The sequence below is a fragment of the Perca fluviatilis genome, chromosome 4 (genome assembly GCF_010015445.1).
Source record: "Perca fluviatilis chromosome 4, GENO_Pfluv_1.0, whole genome shotgun sequence".
In the NCBI taxonomy this organism is placed as follows: Eukaryota; Metazoa; Chordata; class Actinopteri; order Perciformes; family Percidae; genus Perca; species Perca fluviatilis.
Window position 1 is genome coordinate 8,617,427 of NC_053115.1, and position 26,649 is coordinate 8,644,075.

General features: G+C 41.2%; 2 protein-coding genes and 3 non-coding genes across 5 annotated transcripts in view; 1 reads left to right on the top strand and 4 right to left on the bottom strand.

The window, feature by feature from the left end:
- Positions 1 to 1,660: 1,660 nt before the first annotated feature.
- On the bottom strand, positions 1,661 to 5,396 carry mustn1b (musculoskeletal, embryonic nuclear protein 1b). Its single transcript, XM_039797016.1, has 3 exons — positions 5,106 to 5,396; positions 4,831 to 4,954; positions 1,661 to 2,168 (listed from the first exon to the last, which is right to left on the bottom strand). The coding sequence occupies exons 1-3, from the start codon at positions 5,112 to 5,114 to the stop codon at positions 2,053 to 2,055; spliced, it is 249 nt and encodes an 82-aa protein (XP_039652950.1). The 5' UTR covers positions 5,115 to 5,396; the 3' UTR covers positions 1,661 to 2,052.
- A 1,895-nt stretch (positions 5,397 to 7,291) lies between these two features.
- LOC120558239 (store-operated calcium entry regulator STIMATE-like) overlaps positions 7,292 to 26,649 on the bottom strand; it is a 31,529-nt gene continuing 12,171 nt past the window's right edge. The window contains 6 exon segments of the mRNA XM_039799216.1: positions 7,292 to 9,157; positions 23,570 to 23,713; positions 23,926 to 24,003; positions 25,749 to 25,762; positions 25,765 to 25,860; positions 26,130 to 26,251. Of these exon segments, the coding sequence (XP_039655150.1) occupies positions 9,044 to 9,157; positions 23,570 to 23,713; positions 23,926 to 24,003; positions 25,749 to 25,762; positions 25,765 to 25,860; positions 26,130 to 26,251 (568 nt within the window). The 3' untranslated portion in view covers positions 7,292 to 9,043.
- Positions 15,387 to 15,459, bottom strand: trnar-acg. Its single transcript has one exon. It is a non-coding gene; the product is annotated as a tRNA-Arg (tRNA).
- Positions 22,222 to 22,294, bottom strand: trnar-acg. The gene has a single exon. It is a non-coding gene; the product is annotated as a tRNA-Arg (tRNA).
- Positions 24,604 to 24,675, top strand: trnae-cuc. The gene has a single exon. It is a non-coding gene; the product is annotated as a tRNA-Glu (tRNA).

A 26,649-nucleotide genomic window follows, 5' to 3' on the forward strand; every position in this document is an offset into this window, starting at 1 on the left:
AAACATGTTGGCGCTTTCCAAATGTGTTCAATGATTGTGAAGACTTCTCTTTTTCAAGCTTTTTTTTTTTTGCAACCTGTGGCGTTGCTACAAAAAATGCTCACTCATAGTGGTTGTTAATGTTGGTGTACCCACCTGCTCTGCTGTAATACAAAATCTTATATATAGATGTAGACTATGTGTAGGTAATCTGATTCTGTAAACTATATTATATTGCTAACTTAACCAACCCTGAATGTCTAGAATGTGGAAACATTGTCGTTCCACTCTGTATGTAAATGTATGTTCACTGTGGAATGTCTTTTGTGGATTTTTATTTATTTATTTCATTATATTTTTTCCTTTTTCCTTTTCTTTTTTGTCTTTGTGTTTGCATTTTATTGTGCTATGGATCCCCATGCAATATGCCCTTAACGTCTGAATTGAATTGTAAAAAAATAATAATATTGTCATTATTAAATTACAACGGGAAATATATAAATAAATGTTGAATTTGATACAGAATTGCTTTACTAAATGCCTAATGGCATGAACAAACAAATAAATAAATACATCAATAAATAATTGTTGGTAATTACTATGGAAATAAAAATCATAATATTAATCTAAATTTTATCTAAATTTCAACAAATCTAAATTAATTTCTTCCTGTATTTCTAATAATTTCCAACATTTATTTGTTCATTTAATTATGCATTTAAGGATCTATATTAATTTCGGCTTCAGTTTATTTATTTAGCTCCAGTTAGCATTGTAGATAGATCTGTGTTGCTACTCCATAATTCTAGTTTAAAAAGTAAGTATTTTGTATATGTTGTCTATATGTTTAAATGGCTCTGAACGAATAATCAGCAGTTACATTTTCTTCATTCACCTCTCACTTGGTGTTTTTCTCCTCTTTTGCTGGACTCTTTCACTCAACAGCTTGTGCTGCTTCTCTGAATAAAAAATAATGAAGCCAAGAACCAGGTATGGTCGGGGCCTGTGGCTCACGAGCCGTTCCCTGGACCTGAGCCTGCTCTGACTATGTACAAGTATGAATGAAGTGAATTGATGTGTGTGTTTATGTCGTCTCCCACTTGCCAGGGTACAAACAGTACTGTAAGCAAATCAAACTGACTCTTGTATGTTTTTCAAAGTAAATATCAATAAAAAAAAAAAAGCTGATTAGTGCTTGATTTGGCCAGCAGGCATTAGTGCATGTAGATGAATCAGACCATTGTGATGTATTACTGGGATAACTAAACTAAACTAAAACTAAACTTTTGACTGCATTTTTGTATTTCTGGCCCTCTGAACCTTGTGAACAAACACTTTCATTTTTTGGCAATCTGTGTCTTCTTGGTCTGCAACTGAAATTGTATTTAGTACATGCACCATGTAAGCACAATTTATAATAAAACAATAAAGGCCTTATAAATAGATTACAAATGCAATAACAAATCGTTTAGCCATTTGGGTAGAGGTGCTGTGTATGTGAATATGAATGCAAACAGACGCTATGTGCTTTTATGAATTAATGTGCTTGCAAACACAATTTAGCACTTTGTGTTTATCATTATGGTTGTGCTGTTGAAATAGACGTCTTCAAGTTGACAAGTTTATAGAAATGACCTACTCTTTTTGAAGTTTACTACTGATGAAAAAATTGAAATTTCAATACAAGGGGAAATTATTTATTTAGTAAAAATGGTCAGTTAAAAGATAAAGATCAAATAAGCAAATGTTTCAACAATCTCTTTCAACACTGACAAATAAATGTCACAATTCATTTACAGATCATCAGCCACAAAGCCAAGTTGTTTTCCAACTATGATGCACTGTGCAAATTGTAAAGTACAAATTGCTTAGCCCACATAGCAGTAATGTCAACACACTCTACTGGCATACACTAGTCCTTTTATCTCTCTAAATTAAATCCCATTTCATTAACAAAAAATGCAAAAAAAAAGATATTGCAATCCATATTATGCAGCATCACCACTGACTCAGAAACAAAAAGACTGCAGTGGGTTTCTTCAGTGCCTTTGTCATGTCCTTTTATGCCTCTGTCTACTTGCTGAACACACTGGCTCCTGGAGCTTTGGCAGCAGCAGGCTTGCCCAGGGCCGTCTCTGTCCCCGTCCTCACACCGCTGAACACAGACGGAGCCACTTTGCCCATACGTTCTGAACACAGAGAGAGAAAGACACAGACATGTATCGTCAGAAAAACGGGTGCTTAAACCAGGCAACTGCTCATCCTCAACAAGTAATAAGAGTTCCACTTGGGTTGCCTATCATTAAGGGAAGTATGTGAGAACAAAAACGTCTGCAACGACTTGTCTTGTGTTTAGGATGCAGCACTTTCGCCAACTGTCTCTTGTCTGATTCCCCGTGGTAACAGAAGCTAAACACTGGCTTCCAAAGCTGACATGATCTTTTAATCATTCAACTTAGCAATATTTAAACCTTTTGAAAAATGTATCTGATGAAGTATAAGCTACACATGTAAAATCACATTCTCTCAAGTAGTATTCAAAAAGCACATTTGACTTAGTGAGCTGCAAAAAAATCAATGTTGGCTGTTTATTTTGATTCTGACCACACAATATGTGTGTGGGTGGGTAAAGTTGAAAGGGCATTGTAGGCCACTATCTGAAAATCAATTTTTTTGCGTTTTTAGAGTTCTGGGAATAACTACCTTGCCAGACGCGCTTGCTGATAATGATCAACCCAGTCTCACGGCAGTTCGTGAAATGTTCACGTCATTTAATCTATTGATTCGTGTACACGGACACATTTAATTGAATTACATTTAAACCAATGTATTTCAATGGGAAGCATCTTTCATGATCACAGCACGATTCTTTCTGCCAGTCGGGCTGCACCTGAGAAGCTGCTTACAGCTTTGATATTATTGGTATTTTTAGCCCAATAACCGCTGTTTTAATCAACATTTATTCACAAGATCTTATCACGGTTTAAATGTATTTCTTTTGATGTTATCATTTCGGTCTTATTGCCAGTGAAGCTGGATTGCTTTGTTGTTTATTGATATTTTCAAAACTATAACACTACATCTATCAACATTTATTTACATGTTATCATGGTATTCATTTCTTTATTTTGATAATATTATTTCGGTCTTATTACCGGTGAAATATTACATTATGCTGTAAAACAGAACACTACGATATGGGCCGAGCGGGGCACATTCTTAGCCCATATCCCACAATGCAATGCAGGCATTCATATCAGAGAATCTGACAGCGATCAGCAGGTCTTTAATATCAGTATTGCTTCAATGTACATATATAATCAGTGGTTTTGTCACCAGCAACAACACGTTGCTCAGTTTTGTTCCAGTAAGTTATGCACTGTAATAACGTTTTAAAAAAATCTGCGGAATACACCGGAAGTGACGTAGTAATTACCACTTGGCAGATAGGAAAGATACAAATACATAATATTCGTAACATTCATGTTTTTGTCTAACGTTGTATTTGAGGATTTAAACAATAAAGATAACAATAATAATAAAATACAGTTTATTTGTTCCTCATGTATTTGTCTCCTGTACTGTTTGCTCGGCCGGCAATCTGAAATGGAATGAAGCCCCTTCACGGCCGACAGCAGAAACACAGGAGCAGAACAAGTCCACCCACCCAACCCGGAAGAACTACAAGTACACTAGCTTTGTAACAGGTTCTGTGGCGTGTCTCTAGTGGGAGTTGTAGTTTTTAAATATATTGGTATATATGTAGAAGTTGGCAGTGTAGAATTTTGGATACACCCTGGGATTTTTTGGGATGGGGAACACACTGGTGTCATCAGATTAAAAAAATCAAATCGTTAAATAGGTGAAAATAACTTATTACCATATCTGACAGTGGGTAAACTTTGGAGACCATATCTACATCACAGCTGGCCCTATGTGTGTTTAGCACCTCCTGTTGCTAAATGACAAGCCTTCAAACATGTACTGGGTTCAAGGTTCAGAGGTCAAGGAGTAATGCATCTTCAGACTGACATATGTTACTGTCGAGGTTGAGACCTTTCCAACGATGTGTTTGCTATAGTCCTACGACAACGTTTTCATTTTTACGTATCATGGAGACCACTTTGCAGGAGATACTTTATTGTCCCCAGAGGGATATCTGCCTTGAGTTCAAATGCTTCACACATAACACTTGACATATTGTTTTGTCATACAGCTGACATATACTTACAATTAAAAAAACTAAATAAACAAAGTGATATGTAGCCAGACTGAAGCACATCACACAGCCACAATCTATTCCTCATCTTTCACAAACAGTGACAAGACCAACCCAACCATTTGCATCATATCATGAAGCTATTGCACAACCCCTGCAGCCTCAAGCAACATTATTTAAAGTTATAAGTGAGGTAGGTTCAAATTAGGCCTATAGTTTAGAAATATTTAGTTTACATTGGGGTAGCTTTTTATTAATACATTCAAAAATGTATCTGAATAATCTCATGTATGTAGGCCATTCATTTATTGATGAATAAGTAACCTTTGTGGTTCTCCATGGAAGAGGCCAAAATACACAGCATTCTAAAACGGCAACATATCCACAGTATCACATTATTTAATGTTAGCTAGAGCCTCTTCTATTTAGGTTGTAAGTGGGATAGTTGTGTAATATTTACTGGCTAACTAGTATTTGACATCTACAGGCCAAGCAGGATAAAACAAAGAAAGATTACTTTTGTAAGGATAGAGAGACAAAATGTCTTTCCAGAGCGTTATCTGACATGTTACGTCGGTCAGTTGGGTTGTTTTTCAGTGTCAGAAGAAACATTAACAAACGGCTTTACTCACCACACTCCACCATGACCTCATAGGTCTTACTCTTGACCTCGCCCTTCAGTCCCAGCTTACTGCGGGCTCCTTTCAGGTCCTCCTCCTTCATCGGGGGACGCTTCTTCTTCTTCACTTCTGCTGGCTGGAGGGAATTGAAGAAAGATGGGAAGATTATGAGTGCTGAAGGCGAAAAGCAGGAAAGTAAACGGTGCAAACACTCTGTAGACTCGTCACCTGTAAAACGCTGTGTTCAATTACTGTAAATAACCATAATCATATTTGACCTAACTCACCTGTGACATGGTGATTGAAGTTGGTGTATTGATTCCACAGACACCTCTTTCCAGTGTGATAGATCGGCTGGTTGTTTTCTAGTGTGTCTTTGTCTCCCAGCAAGCCTGACAATATATATAGTCCTTTACCAGACCCAGTGAGTCAGTCAGACCCCCTTCCCTCTCTGCCTGTTGTCAGTGTGTATTATTAGGTGTGACGTGTAGGGTGGTACAGCTGGAATGGGTCTCCCGTCTTTTACGATAAGCTTACAGGCCAACAGCTGATAATTCTGGACACAGGGCTGTGAGCCTCTGCCGACCCTGGCAGAGATATCCTCTTTTCTAAATGTTGCTGTGGGACTTGGCATTAAAAGGGGGATCAAGATTGTCCACCACCTCCCTGCAGCTCTATTAGTTGGGACTCTGCCTGCCCATTGCTATAACTTGATTCAAGCCTGAGGGAAATGTCTTTTTGGATCTTGTAAAAAGCATTTCCAGACAGTTAACATATAATCCATCAAAATGAGGGCTGGACAAAGAAGAGAGCTAAAAAAAAAAAAAAAGCTCCAACAGTCTTGTTTAAGTTACAGGAGCGCCATCTGTGCTTTTGTGAGTAACAGGCAACAAGCAGTCTTCACATCAGATCTGGATTTAGTTTTATCTACAGTTCCAACAGCAATAATCAGGTGCTTAAACAAACTAAAATAACTATTTATGTGTGTTCGTACTTTTAGTCAAGGCAGGTCTACATTTAGATTAAACAGTATTATTTATTTTTTGTGTTTAAATTCCATATATATGACAATTTCATAATGTGTTTCAGCAAATGCTGGACTATCCCAAAACCCATTTCAGGGAAACAAGATACCTCCAGCGATTTGAAAGACAACAAGTATACAGGACAACTAAGTTTTGGAATTTATGTACATAAATATTGACATTATCATAATATGGCAGATGATACATATACACATTAAGGGGTCAATTATTGTCATCATATTTTGATCAATTTATAATATTACATAATTTTCTTTTCATCACTTTTACTTTATAATGTATGTGACAGATTTTGTTTGTGGCAGTAGTTGAGTTTTTTCACGTATTGGATTCTTGTGACTTATTTTAATGTATATTTTAAGATAAAAGAAGTAAGTAGACAGTTAAGGCAATACTCTGAGCAGTCAGAAAATGGCATCATAGTCTGAAATTGAGGTGTTAACGGTTATGATCATGATGGACAAACTGAGTCACTATTATAAAACTGAGCAATGCAGAGAGAATCTGAAAGCCTGCACGCTCATTCAAGTAGCATCATAGTACCAGGATAGTCTTTGAGAGTATAGCATCTGTCCTAAGATGTATAAACTTAGAGGAATGAAAAAGGCTTAAGGTAACTAGCATCTCTGACCGGTTGGGTAGGCTATCTCTCTCAACCTCTTCTAGCACCTTAAACTATGCTACTACAACCTGTAGTGGGAGCTACACCAGTGGCTTTTAAAATCGTGATACTGTTACTGGTTATGTTGGAAAAACAACTAACGCAACAATAAATGATATGCTTATGTCAGCGGAAATTGGCGTCTGTCTGTTAACTGATACAAAAGAGGCTTAGGGCCACGTGGAAACTTTAAGCTATTTCAGTTCTGAGTTTAAAGTCGAAATTCTGAGTTTAATTCTAAATTCAAAATCATAATTCTAATTTTGACTTTAAACACAGAACTCAAATAAATTTTTCACATGTGGCTCGAATCCTCTAATGTATATTTTAAGAGCTTCTGAAGGAAAATATGACGCCTGACGATAAATGTGTGTCTTACCTTAGGTATTTGAAAGAAGCTATAAGTACTAGCTGGATCAAATTTTTTTATACATACAATCGTGACTAAAGTTCGGGTGGCTCTAGTGGCGACTGCGCCTCCCCAAATCTGTGCTGTGTAATGCGCCAGTGCTACGTTAAGGTCAAAGCCAAAGCGCAGCCTCTAGTGGTAAAGAATAAGCACTGCATACACAATGTTTTGAACTCACTTCAGGTCAGGTCAATGGGTCAGGTCCGTCATGTCCGTCACGGGGAAGAGGCTCCTTACTACGCCTGGTGGTCTAGTGGTTCGGATTCAGGGCTCTTAGCGCCGCGGCCCAGCTTTGATTCCTGATCAGGGATCATGTTTTTATTTTAAATCCCTTCACAATACTGAAACTATAAAACAAACTGTTGTAGAACTTAATCAGCTATCAAGATAGTGTATCACATCCTTTATTGGAAAGCTTTTAGAATGATAATATACCTCCATTCCCTTTGCAAAATACTAAGAGCCTTCTTTGTCCTGGCTGAGCTGAGTTACCATAACTGCTGGAAGATGCTGTACTTTCTTCCTTCAAAATGCACAATGTTATTTATTCCTTTCCAACATGCCAAAAACATTATAATGAAATCATTACCATCATCAGGTTTGTCACAGTATGTCACTCTCCATTTACTTTAAAGAGGACCAGCAGTCACACCAATGCACACTTGAACACATGCATCCGGCACATGCCAGTACATGCAGGTACACTGTATATATACACTGGCACGCACGCACGCACACACACACACTCGCACACACTTTATCCCGACTGTCTGGTCCACAGTCACTTAACAGTTTAGAGGTCTATGCATGTCACATTCTTAACATCAGAGCCCGCTGAATGCTGCTTCATGCCTGAACATCTGGAGCTCTAGATAAAACAGTCAAAAAAAATAAATCAAAACAACAAAAAATAAACAAACAAATACACCTGCTGGTAATTTCACTCAGGCACATTATAGTAACAAAAAACAAACACAAAAGGATAGGTGAAAGCTGTGATAAATGGGAAATTGTGCGAGAAATGGTTCCCATATCTACTCTCCCTGTTGGAGTTAAAGAATAAAGAACACTTTTGGAACAAGCATAGTCACCTTTTTGGCCCGAAAAAACAACAACACTTAAAACTATATAAACAAACCAGACAACTTAAAATGAGAGGAAAGACATTCAAAGACAAAGAACACAGTCAGAGCACACCAGTTAAACAGCCACAAACAAACAGAGACTGTAGTATTGTGTCTACAGACAGACAACACATGCTAAGCTGATATCAGAGGGATGTTGCAGTGTGGTACTTGCAGTCATACAGGTTTAACAGTTGAAAGGACTAAAAATGAATGCTTGCTGCAAGCATTAATGTGCTCCCTTTGACAAGAGTAACATTACATACAAGATATGCAGTAGTTAAGTGTGCAACTGGGCTGGAAAGAGTTAAGAGTTGCATCAATACAGTGATTCAAACACTGATGTAATGCTTCTCTAAATAAGAGCTGTGTCCAACTGTACACACCCTCACACACACGCATCACAGGCCATGGTGGTACATCTATATGAGAAAACAAAGGACAAAGTTTACATAGAATCTACATCAGGAATACAATCACTTTAGCAGACATGTTAGACTATAAAATGTAACAAACTCACTTTTGTTTGCTTCGGTTGTGTCCAACCAACCTGATGCTGGACCACTACACCCATATTACACACTGCCACTGAAGTCCAAACTGTATCAAACCAGTGTTAACGTTATCCTAGTGTAAGTACTTAAGGATTTAATGATATAGATGTTCATGATGGGATTCTGTTTTTCCAAAAAAGTCTTTAAACACAACACTGTTCCCAGGAGTGCCATGTCCAAATGCAACAGTGATCCAAAGTACCTGCATACATATTTCCCAGTGGGTTAAATTATATCCCAAGTTAGACAGTTTATGCAGAAGTCCTCCAGGAGTCAACAGTGAAGGGAATTCAATTACAGTATAGTCTTCTGTCATCAAAGAGCATCCTATGTTTGAAAAGATTGTGTCAACTCCTAAGGCTGACAGAGTCTGTGGAGGTACGGGGGGGGGGGGGATGTAACTGTGATCCTAACAGTTTAGGTATGCACACAGCTCAAACAGGGATCCCCATGCGAAGCTTCTTCTTCTTAACCGTCTTCAGGCCAGTGAGCCGGCGAACATCGTCTTCATCCGAATCATCCATTTCATCGTCTGCCGAGAAAAGGATCTACAAAAGGGGAAAGAGAGACCGACAAATATTAGGCCAAAATGGCAGAGTGCGAGACAGGTTCATGGTACCACTCTAAAGGCTGTGGCTAAGTGGTAGAGAGGTTGCCTGCCAATTGAAAGGTTGGTGGTTCGATCCCTAGCCCTGCAGTTCCATGCCGAAGTGTCCTTGGGCAAGACACTGAACCCCGAGTTGCCCCCGATGCTGCGCCATCGGAGTGTAAATGTGTGTGAGTGTTTATCTGATGAGCAGGTGGCACCTTGTACGGCAGCCTCGGCCACAGTGTATGAATGTGTGTGAATGGTGAATGGTTCCTGTACTATGTTAAAGCGCTCTGAGTAGTTGTTAAGACTAGAAAAGCGCTATATAAAAAAAATATCATATCATGTCTTTTCATTTATGGACGTGTTACAGTTAAGGAAAGCTGTGTTAAGTTGCGTTAAATTGTCTTTTCTGTTTTGTTTTTACAAGTATACATTTGGACCACCAAAAATTTACTTTGGCCATGGGGCCAGTGCTTAAAAATATGAGCGTCTATACCTGAGGATTAAATCTGACGTCAGAGGCACAGTGGAGGACCTCATTAGAATAAGTATGGAAGGACCTAGCTTGGAAGAGTTTGACGCCAAGGAGGCTGTACAGATGTGGTTCAGTCAGGGTAAAAGATCAAGGAGACCCAACTACAAGGTTGGCCGTCAGAGCCTTCCAGTGTCCCACAGGGAGATGTGTAAGGAGTGAGTAAGTAAGGAGAGGCACAAGCTGTTTACTTGTTCAGATGCTGTAATGACAGAAAAGTGACCACTTCAGGGCTCCAGACTGCGACCGATTTTTGGAAACAGTGAGGGTATTTTTTTACGTACTGGAACCTGATGACTTTGAATTTTTTTTCATGTTGAAAAGGAGGAGAGAGAGAGAGCCTGCTAGAGTTGGCCAATTAGTGTGAGAGGGGGAGGATCCATGAGTGATTAGTCAACTGCATGGGTTACGTCATAATACATTTACAAGTGGTGATCCTCAGCCGAAGATCATCCATTTTGTTTGTTTCTATTTTGCAGCTCCACCGAGGCTCTGTCCAGCGCTTAGCCCCGCCCATGACGATTGTGACTGGTTTAAAGAAATGCCAATAAACCGCTGAACTCTTTGTTAAGACGTAGAGCAGAGTTTTTGATGCACAGGACCAGAAGAACATATTATTTTAATGGAGCCAGACCAAGCCATCTTTTAGCTTTAAGAACGAAAACATGAAACATATTCAAATAGTATGGCCATTAAAACACCTCTGTGTACTTTGAGTGACCCCCGGGATATCAACACAGAATTCAAGACGTTTTACCCTACCCTTTATAAGTCTGAAATCTCATTCGACACCAGTACATGTGCAATTTTTTTTCAGGGACTCAATTGACCTTCTTTGTCTGACAATGACTCTGAATTGCTCAATGCCCCCATTTCCCTAGAAGAGTTAAGGTTAGCCCTTGCTAACATGAAGAAAGGCAAGTCCCCAGGGTGGGATGGAATTCCACCAGAGCTTATCTTGCTTTTTGGGATGAACTGGGCCGACCATTATTGGATATACAGCTATTGGCAAAGGCAAATTCAATATTAGTGATAACACAGCCATAATTACAGTGCTTCCCAAACCAAATCAAGATTTGACTCAATGTGGTAATTACAGACCTCTTTCCCTTCTTAATGGAGTTATTAAATTATACGCTAAAGTGCTTGCAGCTCGATTAGAGGTACATCTAACAAAACTTATACATAATGATCGAACCGGTTTTATTAAAACTCGACTAGCATCGTATAACGTGCGTCACCTGCTGCACATTATTCATGCGGCAAGTAGCATTGACACGCCCTGCGCGGTTCTATCACTGGATGCAGAGAAAGCGTTTGATATCTAATCTTTGGGCTACTTTGGATACATTTGGGCTGGGTGCACAATTCATTAGTATGGTAAAAATTGTATATGCAAATCCCTCGGCAATGGTCAACACTGGCAATTTTTGCTCTGCCCAGTTCCCAGTATCTAGGGGAACTCGTCAGGGCTGCCCTCTTTCGCCGCTAATATTTGCCCTCTCCCTCGAACAACTGGCCCAGAAAATCCGACAACATCCGTCAGTGCATCCTATCACATTTTGTAATACAAATCATCAGATATCATTGTACGCTGATGATATCCTTCTCTACGTAGACGTTTGATTCGTTTAGCTTGTTTTCTGGTTACAAAATTAACTGGACAAAGTCAGCACTGATGCATTTAAATTCTGTTAAATCTCAAACTCCCCTGCCCTCCCACATACCAATAGTCAAGAGTTTCAGGTATCTCGGTGTTGATATCTTCCCTTCTTTGCCTTCTATTGCAGCACAAAACTTTCAAGGTATATACAAGCGTATAGAGAAGGACTTTGAACACTGGTCCAATCTCCCAAATTCACTTCAAGCCTGTATATCAATAGGTAAAATGGATGTACTATCGTGTGTTAATTTTACTCATCGATGATTCCTCTTACTCCTCCTATTGGCTACCGGGGAAAACTTCACTCATTAATATCTAAATACATAACAAAATGAAAGAGGCCTTGTTTAAAACTCACAACTCTTCAATAGGGCTGGGCCGATATGGCCTAAAATTTAAATCCCCGATTAAAAAAAAAAAAAAAAAAAATCAGATTTAAGATTTAAATTGATTTTTTCTCCCTACTTAAAATCAATCTGCAGATGACAAAGAAATTGTTCAAAACAAGTTTTAACTTCATTTTGTTTTGACTCATACACACGCACACACACATAGGGCTATATATTCAACAACAACAAAACGTATGTGTGAGATAAAGCTGTTTTCACACTTAGCGTAAAGGTAATTCACTTCCGTTCCTCGCTAAAAGTTCAAATCATTTTAACGTTATTGTGCAACCTTGCCCCTATTTTCACCTGTTGCTGAGTAACGTACATTAACATCCCATGGTCTCTTGAATGTAGCATACCTGTAGCAAGCTCCTTCGTAGTAACTAGCGGTAAAAACAAACGTCGAAGAGGAGCTCCGTGCTACAGAGCGGCGATTGCTAGTTGTTTAAGCCGCTACAGACCTCCGTCAGCGGCATTTAGGCTAGTAGATGTGTTGAGCCGCAACAGAGTTCCTCAACACTCTGGTGCACCTTCAGGTCAGCAGTAGCTGGTGGTTCAGTTATCCGAGAATAGGTGACTCTCAGCCGGGGACAGAGCACCGCGAGCTGCTGGTCATTTCGGCGGAGATTACCGATAAGTAAGTAATGAAACGACTAGTTATTATATATATATTATAATTAATGTTAGTCCCTGTCGCTGCCATGTTGTTTGTGTATCTCTATGGCAAATGCGCGGGGGGAGGGATGAGCCCGTTCGGAGCTACGGGAGCCCAGAGTGGAGCGTCGGCGGATGTTAAGGAGAAAATCGATTTTCATTTAAACAAATCGACGTTAACTACACATTTGAGTTAATTGATCAAATTGATTTATCGCCCAGCCCTACTCTTCAATGAGACAAGGCACAGGGAGGGCTGGCTCTCCCAGATTTTAAGATGTACTTTTGGTCCTTTGTGTTACGCCCTCTATGTATTTGGTTCAATCCTGGTTCTTCAGTCTCTTGGAGACCAATTGAGGAAAATTTGTCACTGCCTCACAGACTGCAGGATCTAATATATTCCAACATACCACTGAAAAAAGCCAAATTACGTTTAGGCCCTATGATTTCATTTCTACTCACAACTTTCCATACTGTAATGAAACATCTGCGCACAGATCCTAAATGGCACAATCACTCCCCAATTTTCAATAATTCTTCACTTCTTAAGGGCAATATACTGTGTGTGTGTGTTAAGGGATAGGGGGGCTGAAGAAAATAAAAGGGCTGTGATGTGTAATGTTGTTAATCTTGTGCCTTTCTAAAAAAAGGAAAAAAAAGAAATAGCAATAAACCAGAGCGCGTTTTTCTCCCATCCTGGAATGCTCTGTAGACTAGCCTGACCCTCCTCTGCAGTGTAACTGCTTTGCATTCACGGATTTATTTTTACATCAGAGACAACAGAGAGCGGAGACCACTTCTATGAAGGCTGCTAAATATATAAATATAAAGAATATAAATATATACAAATATAACTATTAACCTCATAAAAACAAATAGTGCTTGTGTGAGTGTTGTGAGCTCCTCTCTCTGGCTCCTTCATCACTCAATATTCCCCACACTGGGTGTTAGATACTTAGTTAGATACTCCCCTTTCTATGGAAGTAAAATCACCTTAGATATAATTCTTATTTCAGTGTAACAAAAAAGAGACAGGGAGGAGGGAGGGAGAACCTGTAATGCCACTGATGATGATGCACCTTACTGTTGATAGCCCATTGGTGCTAACGACACTGCACTTTGCTATTTTTTATTTATGATGTGGAGATATTCGGGATTGTGTATTGTGGTTGTGCGGGGGGAAAGGAGGGGTTGGTGGACTTGTTGTTGTCCGTTGTCTATGGTCTGTTGTCTGCAGTGTTGGGAAGGATACTTTCAAAACGTATTTCGTTACAGAATACAGAATACATGCCCACAAATGTAATTTGTAACGTATTCCGTTACGTTACTCAATCTGAGTAACGTATTCTGAATACTTGGATTACTTCAGGATTACTTCCACATTGAATTGCGTTTTATAAGTGTAGGAATGCGGCTATCACATCCAGTTTACTAAACAGGCCTATAATGGTGTGTTCTTTTTATTCCAACTAGCTGAATGTGTACCTGAACAAGCAGATAGATTATTGTATTGGTAGTCCCGAACTGCATACTACAAAAATCTAACCGCAGTCTTGCTACCACGAGCTAATTTTAGCTAACGTTAGCTAGCATGTCAAACGGGGCTAGTCAGTCTTTAAACGGCTCTGGAGCTAGCTAGTAAATCAGCACGTAGGAGAATGTAAAGTCGCACGTCAATGTTAAAATAGCAAGGTGACCAGTAAAACTACAGCAGACGACTACACCTGGCTAATTAAAAAATAACTTACTTTAAGATGCTTCTCCAGGTTGGAGGTGGAGTATTTTGGACGCTGAAAGGAGGTTGGTTGCGCGGCAAGCACAGGTTGCACTGCACAGTTATATTTCATTCTCCTGTTCGTTCTTTAATGTGAAATGCTGTTTGAATTTCCAAGATAGAAACTTATTCCTGCCCTGGCTCTGTCGTACGGGTTCCGACTCCATTGTGACTGATCACGAAATAGCTATTTTTTCCGATTTCATATCGGGGCTTCTGGAAAATGCATAGAGTTGCCTTAATTTATTCAGAGTGAATAAACTCGTGAAACAGAGAAGTATCGTCATGTAATCCATTGATTTCAACAATGTAACTGTATTCTAAATACCAACGATTTAAATTGTAACTGTAACGGAATACAGTTACTCATAATTTGTATTCTGAATACGTAACGCCGTTACATGTATTCCGTTACTCCCCAACACTGGTTGTCTGTCTATTTGATGAGCTGTATGGTGCAAGATGAATTTCCGAAAGGATCAATAAATGTCTATCTGTATGAGGCAGAGGCAATAATACAGTGCATTGACAATAAAAATTCTTTATTTACATTTCTAAAAGTGCATTAAGCACCATTCAATTAAAATGTGACTGTGAACTAAAATAAAACAGCATATTGTAGATTCTGTATTTATCCCCAAAGTGTTTATCAGTAAAATAGTTAAAATGGGGGAAATGACTTGGCAGGTAGCTTGTGAATTTTATCACAGGATCAATTAAGTTTCATCTTTATCCAATTCAATACATCATAATTTATTTATTCATAATATTTTGTAAAATTAATCTTAATCTGCAAAGTAAGCTATTAAATAAATATATTTTGTGATCAAATGTTTTTATTCCTATTAAATAAATATTGAAGTAAATACTACAATCGGCCTACTTGACTCTGAATTATAGGAGTAGAAGTAGCCTATAAAATAAAAGAAAATTAAAATTCTCAATTAAAAGTAGGCCTTACAATTTATGAAATACGGTATACCTACTTTCCACGCTGATAAAATGTAATGCTAAAATGTAATGCTAAAATGTATGTGAAGCAAACATAAACTAACTTGACTGTAAGACTCTTCTCCTCTCACCAAAACCTGATAGACTGATTATTTTATTTTGATAATGCACATCAACTAATGCTGCATTTCAGCCAAATGAAAGCCACTAGAAAAAAACATACGAGCCAGCCAGGAGTCGAACCTAGAATCTTCTGATCCGTAGTCAGACGCGTTATCCATTGCGCCACTGGCCCGCTTTCCATGTAGACCACTGCTGAAACCAATACATGTGTTTAGGCACAGCTTAGCCCATCCCCCACTGCTGAGCACTCTGCTGAAAGCATGCTCTCTGAGGCCAGCTGCAGAATGCAAGCAGGAAGTGAAACAAACCATGAAGCTGGCTTTAGTTTGCACTGCTTTAATCATTCAAATGTTAAAATACCTTGAAAAGCAGCTTCACTTTTTTTTTAGTGATCTAAAACTCTTAAATGAATGTGGCCCACTGACAAGAAATGCCACTATTTATAACAGAGAAAACAATGTGTTGCTCAAATCCTTTTGCACAAATACCTGATTTCACAAATAAAGTCTAATCAGCAGTTAGATTTGTGTTGTTCGTTAGCAAAATGAAAATGAAACATGGGTTTCCACTTTCCCCAATCTGATACTGTATTTAATAAGTAATCTTTCTTTCTCTTGACACCGACGTGAGAGGACGCTGGCGCGTGGTTATTCGCCCCCGCCTGCTATTCATCTGCTATTCTCTTGTGTTTGTGTTCGCTGTACCCCTACCTCTGGACAGCCTCTGTACCTCTGGACAGTCTCTGCGCTGGTTCCCGGCGCCTGGGGCTCCTTTGACCGGACTCTTGCCTCGTCGGTTAGCCGCTAGCTAGCTGCCCCCGTTCACCAAACGCGGCGTGGCAAATCCTAGCTGCTTCGGCGGCTAACCCGATTGCTGACCTCCTCCTCATAGGCAACCTCCACCAGATGCGGAAGCCCGACCAAGACTAGACATTCCTCTCCTTCGGTCATGCTGTGGATCATTTTGGCAATCACCTCATTCATCCATCTCCACCTCCACCTCTGTGCTCCTAGCCCACGGCTAACCACTATCACGGAGCTCTCCGTCCCCTCCGCTCGGCATCATGATCAAATATTCAACTCTGCAACTGGTCCAATTCGTCAACTACTCCATTCCATCCTGCATCCCAGTCATCAAACAGCTTTCGGGACTTCTACGTCGACGCCTACATCCACAGAAGCTCGCGCAAGTTTGTTTTCTTCCACCACGGACAATCCATTCCATCCATCTGGTCACCTGCACGCTCTGTTGCACCTGTCCCACGTCATCTGAATGCTTCACCCACTGGTTCACATAGGGCTGAACGCATCATCAGGCTACACAGAAAACCCGGACCGGACTACAGTGCTTTCCCCACTTCACATACACTCAATCATACTCTCCAATCATTTGCTAATCGGCTCACTGTCCCCCCTCAACTGCAATACCCCCACACCCCAACGCACCACACGCACCGCTAACCGGGACAACCTCAGATCTCTCCAGCCTGCCCCCATCCCACCACCCTCTCACCATGCCAACTTTGCCCTCCTCAACACCCGACGCTCAACAATAAAGCCCCTTGCCCTCCATGAACTAATCCTCGACAACACTCTTGACTTCCTTCTGCTCACCAAACCTGGCAACAACCCAACGACTTCTTCTCCCTCAACCAAGCATCCCCCTGGCTACAACTACATCTGCAAACCCCGCCCCTCCCACGTCGGAGGTGGCCTCGGCCATTTTCAATCAGAACTTCCGGATCACAGAACTCACCCTCCCCTCAGTATCATCGTTTGAATATCTCGCCTTCAAAACTCTTTCCTCCATGACAGTCATCCTCATTTTACCGCCACCTAAAACCAATCCTCCTTCCTCTCTGATTTTACTGAACTCCTCACACTAGCCTCATCTCTCTCTCCACGTCTGCTGCTACCGGTGACTTAAACATCCACATGGACTCCCCACCTGCAAGCTCTCATCAGAATTCAAAATTTTACTGGATAACTTCTCTCTACCCAACATGTCACATTCCCCAACCCATGAAAAGGTCACATCCTCGACCTGGTCTGCTCCACCAACCAACCAGTGCTCGACCTCCATCCATGCCTCTTTCCCCTCTCTGATCACAAACTGATACGGTTCACCATCCCTTCTCCAACCCCACCCCGCCCCTCAGAGAAATCACCTTCCGCAACCCCAAATCTATCAATCCCCACCATCTCTCTGACCTGCTCTCCACCACTCTCCACCTGGACTCAACCCTCACCTCACCCGATGACCTCACAGACCACCTCAACTCCACCTTGTCTACCTCCTCAACACCCTGGCCCCCTAAAAACAAAACCGTCACTTTTAACACCTCTTCACCCTGGTACACACCTGCACTCCGGAAAGTAAAACAAACTGGCCGCCAACTTGAACGTCTGACAAAGAAATCATCCCTCACAGTCCATCATGAAGCCTATAAATCCCATCTCATCGCCTACAAAGATGCCCCTCGCTCCCAATTGCTCCCCTACCTCTCCACCATCCTCACCACCCTTCCCAAACAGCAACCCCTTTCCACAGCAACCAACTTTCCACATCGCCTCTTCCGGACCAACAGCCTCCTTACCTCTATCCGGATCTCTGCAACTCATTCCCCACTTTTCACTGACAAATAATCAATCTTATTTACAAATCCCTATCCCCTGTATCTGACCTTCCGGGATTACTCCAGCACCTACCTTGGACCCTCCTCTCTCCATCCCTCCAGACCTCCCGACCCCTCCTCCACTACTCTCCTCCCAGTTTAACCCAGTCACCCTCCTGAAATCTCCAAACTCATCAGCTCTTCCAAACCCACTACCTGCTCCCTTTGACCCCCTCCCTACTCCACTTCTGAAGTCCTGCCTCCCGGGTCCTATGCCCCTACATCACTAACCTCTTCAACTCCTCACTGTCCCTTGAACTGTCCCTCTGCTTTCAAAACTGCCGCTGTCACCCCAATCCTTAAAACCTGGTCTGGATCCCTCCTCTCAATAACTACCGCCCAATATCCAACCCCCCTTTCTGTCTAAAACCCTGGAACGCATAGTCGCCTCCACAACTACAAACCCATCTTCTTGCCAATAACCTATTCGGAACCTCTCCAATCTGGTTTTCGCCCCTACACAGCACAGAAACCGCTCTCCTCAAAGTCCTCAACGACCTCCTCACCTTTGCTGACACCGGTTCCCTCAACATCCTCATCCTCCTCGGACCTGAGTGCAGCCTTCGATACTGTGAGCCATAACATCCTGCTCACCAGACTCAAAGACCTCGGTATCGACGGCACTGCACTCAGCTGGCTCCACTCCTACCTTTCCAACAGATCCCATTTCATCTCTCTCCACAACCACACCTCTGCCACAGCCACAGTCACGTTCCGTTTTCCCCAAGGCCCGTATTCTGGCCCCTCCTCTTCATCATCTACATCCTCCCTCTTGGTCAGATACTCCGCCACTTCAACCTGACCTCCACTGCTATGCTGACGCACACCCAGATCTACCTCAGCACCAAATCCCCCACAATCCTCCTCCCCACATCAACTCCTGTCTGTCAGCTATTAAAACCTGGATGCAACACAACTTCCTCAAACTCAACAGCGACAAAAACAGAATTCCTTCTGATCGGCTCCAAATCCACACTCAGCAAAACCAATAACCCCACTCTCACCATCGACGGCACCATTGTCTCCCCCATCTCCCCAGGCCCGCAACCTTGCGTGTTATCTTTGATTTCCACCCCTTTCCCTTGAGCCTCACATCCGTCAAGTCATTAAAACCTCCTTCTTTCACCTCCGCAACATCGCCAAAATCAGACCCTCTCACACCCCCGCTGCTGAAAGACTCATTCACGCTTCTTCATCTCTCCCCGACTGGACTACTGCAACTCACTTCCTCCTCGCATCAGCTCTACCAACATCAACCGACCTAACTGGTCCAGAACTCAGCCGCCCGCCTCATTACCTGCTCCAAATCCTGGCACCACATCACTCCAGTCCTAAAACAACTCCACTGGCTTCCCATTTCCCACCGGATCACCTACAAAATCCTGGTCCTCACCTATAAAGCCCTCCACCATCTGGCCCCCTCATACCTCACTGACCTCCTCTCCCCTTTACCAACCCTCACGGTCCCTCAGATCCACCTCAGCCGGTCTCCTCTCCATCCAAAAGTCCAACCCTGCGCTTGTTTTGGGGACAGAGCCTTCTCCAGAGCAGCTCCCAGGCTCTGGAACTCCCTCCCCCCAAGAGATCCGCACCTCTGAGTCCCTCACCATCTTCCAGTCCCGCCTCAAGACCCATCTCTTCACCTCAGCCTACCCATAGTCCACCTGCCCCCTCCCTTTTCATCTGTATCTTGTTTTGTTCTACTTTGTTTTGTTTGCTCGTTTTGTTTTGTTATGTTTTTATAATCTACCCTGCCCTGTAAAGCACTTTTGAGTCCATGAAAAGCTATATAAATTCAATTTATTATTATTATTATTATTAAGTACATGATTTAATGAATAAGAAAGTAGGTCAGAAAGACTAAGTCCGTTCTGTGCTTTTGTTCCCTCTGGGACCGGGAGTCACTGCATTTACAGTGATACACAAATTGGATTTGATGTTTGACCTAAAGGCTGAATGTGCAAAATAGGAGGACAAATCCACTATATAAGGATGGACTGACCAAAGTGTATAATCTGGCCTTGATTGTGGCAATCATTTGACCACTCCAACTCCTACAAATAAAATGATTTTGGATAAATCTGGTCATGGACAGTGTTAGGTTGTGTCACTCTTAAGAATAGTGATGTAGGTCAATTGAATGGGTTGATGGATGGACACAATGTCAAAACAAGCCAGCTAGGAGTCAAAGCCAGGATCTTCTGATTTATAGGCAGATGCGCTATCCATTGCACTACTGGCCGCTGTGTTGTGCCACCCTCAGAAAACACAGATCAGCAGCCAAAACTCAAACCTGCATACCTGATTACTTCCTCTTGACTTCTGTCTGACCTTCTCATCTCTGCCTCATTATCTGACCACAGGAATGACAATATCACATGTTTAAAAGCTCGCCCTTCAACAGCAGTTAGAAGGGAAGTGAAGCATTTTTGATTTATATTAGTGATGCACCGAAATGAAAATTCTTGGCCAAAACCGAAAACCGAAAAAAGAGGAAACCAAGACCGAAACCGAAACACCGAAAGAAATTAAGCCAATTATTAGTACCATTGCATTTATGGCTATGACTGTGTACTAACTTTACTAAAATCAAGGCATTGCAATTGTATAAATTAATATTAAAGTTTAATTAAAAAAAATCTAGCAGAAATATGGCTACAATCTGATAGTCACATACAGTATACAGCAGCCTAAGAACAGAATAGCTTACCTATTGTTATTATTATTATTACTATTATTATTAATTGAGGCACTTTCTTGCAGGATTTCACTGAACATATCAGACAACGAGGGTGCATGCCCCTCATCTGGTGCAGCGAGACAAGTCTTTTTTCTGCGCTCTGATCTCCTGCGCGCTGCTCCGTCTCCGTCTCCACGCTTTCTCCGGCATCCATCGCGGCCTGGATCATTTCGTCGCGCCTGCTTTATTTCCGCATCCAAGTAATGGTCTTTATAACGCGGATCAAGTCCAGTCGCGATGAAGTGCAGAGGATCCGAACAGATCTCACTGAAACGTGTGCTGACAGACTCTAAGACGTACTTTTCATTGTTTTCACTCGTGGTCCGTCTCAACCTCTTTGCTTAGGAGACGCTTTGCAGGTGGATCGGTTACTGACACACGCGTGCGTGTTTTCTGTTTGCGTTATCACAACATTTTCGGCCGTATTGTTTCGGTTGATAAAGGTATTTGGCCCGAAAACCGAAAATGCCCTTTTGGGCCATTTTCGGCCGTAACGATTGGCCGAATATTCGGTGCATCCCTAATTTATATATCAACATTAATTGTAACAAATGGGTAGACAATTCATTACCAGCTGTTGTCAACTCTAACATAAGTAGGCAATGGCTGTTTTTTCTTTTTTAAATGAATTTATGTGTTTTTAACCTTTTTAGTAACTTCTAATTATTATTTTACCCCACTGAAGACTATCTTATGTTTTGTTATTAATTTGCCTTATACTATTCACAGTTATATTCTACTCATAAGCAGGGTTTTCCCTGGTTTTCACAGCGCTTAGGTACATATGACATCATACACTCATTTGCATATTAGTGACGCCATCGAGCAATTATTTGCATAAAGCTTAGTGGTTGTCGGTTGCAGCAAGGAAGAGAGTACTAAAGCAAAACTTGGAGGAGCTGTTTTGTCACTTAAAATGATAATAGCTGGTCCACCTTACAGTCAGCTCACTAACTTAAGGTGAGCCTATGCTGAAGTTGTTGCTAGCTCTGTGACTAACCCCCTTCACTTTAACCAGCAGGTAGCAAGCAAGACACGGGAACTTGGCTTGGGTCTTGAGGAGTTGTAGCAGATGGTCTCCACATTGTTTTTACGTTCGCCGGCTTTAGGCGGTGCGCAAAAATGCTTAGGTGATGCGCCCAAGCGAATAATTGCAGGGAAAACCCTGCTTTTAAGTATTTTGTGAAATGCTGTACAAATTAGTATTGTCAACATATTGCACTACATTAGAAAGAAACAATAGCAAGGACATAGCATAAGCAAGTAAAAAGCTTGAATATCAAATTTTGGGGTTTTGCCCCTTGGTTAGATTTTTTAATAAAAGGTACTTTCAAGCCTTTAAATCAAGTTTCATCAACCTTTGAAAACCACTAATTAATAATTTACTAAGTAAGTAAGTTGAACTAACTTGACTGTAAGACTCTCTCATCAAAGTCTGATAGAGTGGTTATTTTATTTTGGTAATCAACATCAGCTAACACTGCATTTTGGCCAAATGAAAGCCACTAGAAAAAGACACACGAGCCAGCCAGGAGTCGAACCTAGAATCTTCTGATCCGTAGTCAGACGCGTTATCCATTGCGCCACTGGCCCGCTGTGCATGCATACCACTGCTGTTTAGGCACAGCTTAGCCCATCCCCCACAGCTCAGCACTCTGCTGAAAGCATGCTCTCTGAAGCCAGCTGCAGAACGCAAGCAGGTAGTGAAACAAACCATAAAGCTGGATTCTGTTTGCACTGCTTTGACCATTCAAATGTTGAGTACGGAATCTAAGAATCAATTTCTTAAATTGAAGATTTAATAAGGTAGTGTAACAGTAAAACTACTGTGTTGGTTAGACACATCAGACTTCTTTACTGTTGTTGGCAGTATGTGTTACTACTTTTGCCAGACTGGTGTTATGACTTCATGTGTTGTGGGCATATGAATGGTTGGTCGTGTGTCTGGAGCGGAGCTCTGCGTTGGGCTCACCTGCTTTACAAGCTTGATCTAGGCAACCATAAAGGCTGCATTCACATAGACTGCATTCACATAGACTGCAATGGTTCTCAGGTGGTCCAGCGAGAATGCAAGTCTTTCCATTAATTTTGAATGGGGCTAGTGCGTGGGAGCTGAAGTGGGGTGCCGGAAAAAAAACACAGCGGCATGCAGCGAAAAGTTGAGACAGATTCATAGACAGGCAGTGTGAGAGTCCCATAACAGTAAACGGGAAACATCACTGCCTCAAGAAAGTTTTAAAACACTATGACTTTAAAAAAAAACTAAACACAAGCACTTAACTGCACAGGAGTCTATGTAACAGCTGTTTTCTGCAACAAGCTCCAGGACAAAGTACAGTCCCTCCGTCAGTTTTTTTTTCTTTCTTTCTTTCTTTCTCCATGAAATGAAGCTGCCTTCAAGGGCGGTTGGAAATGTTGAGATCTATAAACGATCCGGACATAAAACGGATAAAGTCTACTTGTGCTTTATTGGGGGTTAAATAACACAACAGGACTTCACACAAATGGGCCATTTAAGCAAAACTCCCACCCACGCGCACAGCCCTGAGGTTGAATCACCGAACCGACTGATCTGGTCTATAGGACATGTTCCTTTTAGATGAAGGGTGAGCAGAACTAGTACCAAGTAAGTTTGTCCATAACGCGCGCCATTCAGTACTGGAGACAAGGAACAGCTGACAGTCACAGTTTCAGAAACGTGTGCCGATTGCAATTCACTCAGTCTCCTTCAATGGTCAACTCTGAGGTATTGATTGCTGGTCAACTTCAACTATGTCTGTTTTATTAATAAAAACTGACACTGTTCAGCTAGTGATGTTTTCTTATCCCTGGTGTGCCCCACTGCTGTATTACTATAGTGAGACTTACCTCCGACTCTGAGTCATCATGGGACAGAGCTCGTCTGTAGCGCACCTTGCCGTTCCCTCGTGAGTCCTCCTCTCTCTCCTCCAGTTTTGCTTTTGTCCTGTGCTTCTTCATTAGGAAATTATCTACCACCCAGAACATGAGGGCCTAAAGGAAACAGAAAATACTGTGGTGAATGATATTTCCCCACTGGAAATTAACAGAAGTGATTTTTATATTTTACACCAAAAAGATATTTTTACATTCATACACACGAGAAAATGGCCATGGTATGATCTCACTAGACACCTGTAGTATTGGTGTAGCAGGAGTTGTAATAGCGGGGTGCAAAGAGTAACACACAGTAACAGCAGACTTACGTTGATGAAGAATGGAACGATGAGCATGACAATAGCCAGTTCCAGGTCAGGATTCTCTATGGGGTTGAGGAGAGCCAGCTGTGACACACAAACATATACAACACATACACAAGCACAGACATAAGCATATACAGTCCAACACAGACAGCACACCTAGCCTTCGACTAGAAAGTTTATAGCTCAGTAGGGGCAAAAATAAAGTAGGATAGTCCACTGGAGCCCACACCCCAACTTGGAATCCGATAGAAACTACCAAACATTATTGGAAAGAGTATACCTGGTCTGCAAATGGAAAGTAAATCTAAAGGAGTGTTTACCATACTTGATAATTTCCTTAACAAATTTGTTGAAGGGATTGTGAAGGTTTTAAATCACCCCTTTTCTATTTGCTGCAAAATGAGCTGCTTTATTCTGACTGAGATGTTTACCTGTTGCATTTTGACTCTCACTCATTAATATTCTGATTACCAGAGTGAAAGAAACAACAATTCTGCATTAGCATTGTAGGTGCTACATGGGACTGATTATGAAGTTCAAAATAACTACAGTGATAATGCATTTATAGTTATTGGTAAAGTTTCTTGTAGTGTTTCTGCAAACCACTACTAGAAACAGCTGTCCTCTGCACAGCAGAGCCCAGACATCCCAGAGAAGAGCCCCTGCCCCCATCCACAGATGTCCCTGGTGGTCTAGTGGTTAGGATTCGGCGCTCTCACCGCCGCGGCCCGGGTTCGATTCCCGGTCAGGGAACACATTCTTATGTCATGTCCGTGTCACCTTTCGCATGAGTTTTGTGACAGAAATGTAGTTTAGAGTAGGGCTGCACAATAAGAGGAAAATATATATCTGATAACGTTGTTGAATATCTCGATAAAGATTACTTGCGATAAATAAGATTGAAAAATGTTGAATTTAAAAAAAATAAAAGGAAATCATTTTCGTTATTTTATGAACAAATTGAACATTGAATTGAACATAAAAGGTTAAAAAAAGAACAACAGTAACATTTTAAAGTGCAGTTTCTTCTGATAATCTCGTTCAACTAACTAAAAAGATTTCTGAGTATGTTTGGTGATATGTCGTGCCTTCGTGGATGTGTTAATTGCACAAGTTGATATCGTAATATCGATAAAATAAATGAGCATGCTCTACAGTATTTAGAGAAGCACTCCTGCCGTTTCTTTGACTAAACCTACCAAAAAACTCTGCATCTTAAGCAGTCTAATACAAAACCAGCCAAATATTTTCAAATGGAGCAAACAACACAAGTGACGAGAGCTGACAGAGCAGCATGGTGAGTGAGAGGCAGGGCTGCTCCATTTAGCTCATATGTATAGTTTGTGTGTTGTCGTGGTATGAAAGACAAAGGTTATTTTTCCTTGACTAATCCACCAGATGGGGTCAAAATCTGGTTAATAATGGCTCTGGAAAGTGTTGTAACACATATTGAGAATTTTTCTTGAATTGAAACCGCTGACGGCGACTACATCATATCCGTTTCCCAGCAAAACAGACCATAAGCAGAAATGGAGAAAATACATGTTTTGTACTTTACAAATTAAATAAATGTCAGACATTTGCATTCTTTTTAGAAAACAAATAGTTTTTAGAAATGTCTCATGATATATTGTCGCTAAAAGTGTATTATTGAACTTTTGTTTTTGTTAAAAAGGAATAGGAAATCGCAATACTCAATACTATCGAATCGCAATAAATGAAAAATCGTAATACAAATAGAATCGCCCCCATGTATCATGAAAGAATCGACCGGGACAAAAGCATATCGTCCCAGCCCTATCAAATCAGTTCAACTTTTTTCTGACCTTCTTCCACTGGGGATGAGGAGGACCAGCATGATAAGGACTTTCTCAAACATCATGATGAGGATGTAGAGGATACACTGGCCCAACCACGCTGTGCACTGCACTGGCTCACCTACACACACACACACACACACACACCCACACACACACACACACACACACACACACACACACACAAAAAAAAACACACACACACACAATTACATTTCACTGCTTCAGTGATACACAAACTGTTTCAGGGACAAAAGAAGGCACGGACAATGAAAGAAATGACATTGCAGCACTTCAGTACTGAGGGCAGCTACTGCCCTCCTTTGGGCATAACAGGCATTTTAGGATTGTACTGGTGCTCCCACTTTACTACTCACACACGGTGCTCACCATATTCTCCAAAACGCAGAGAGTCCCACTGCCTCCACTCTACAATAGCACTGACAGCTCTCACCCCAGCATAGATCAGCAACATGCCCAGAGAAGCATCCAACAGGAAGTTGATGAGATATCTGGGAGAGACAGAAAAATGAATGTAATTTGAAACTGTAATTTGCTTTCCTACTGTACAGCATAGTGATTTTCTGGTTAGAATTCAACACTTAATGTCTAGTTATGGTGGTGTGGTGATGGTGCAGTGGATATGACCCATAGCTTTGGTGTGGGACATCTGGGCTCAATTCCCACATTGGTTAATCTATACACAATGTGTCCCTGAGCAAGACACTTAACCCCTAGTTGCTCCAGGGGTGTGCAACCTCTGATATATAGCAATTGTAAGTCACTTTGGATAAAAGCGTCAGCTAAATGTAATGTAACTTATAAAAATATCATTTATTTTAACGGTTTCTTGGAAATCTATCGGTAACATGCAGAATGAGGGAGCTCTGAGGAGAACAGTCAAATACAG

Excerpts from the sequence above, each read along its gene's own strand:
- mustn1b (XM_039797016.1), bottom strand. Across the intron at positions 2,169-4,830 it reads TGAGGTCATGGTGGAGTGTG|AACGTATGGGCAAAGTGGCT; the intron begins GTGAGTAAAGCC and ends CTCTGTGTTCAG.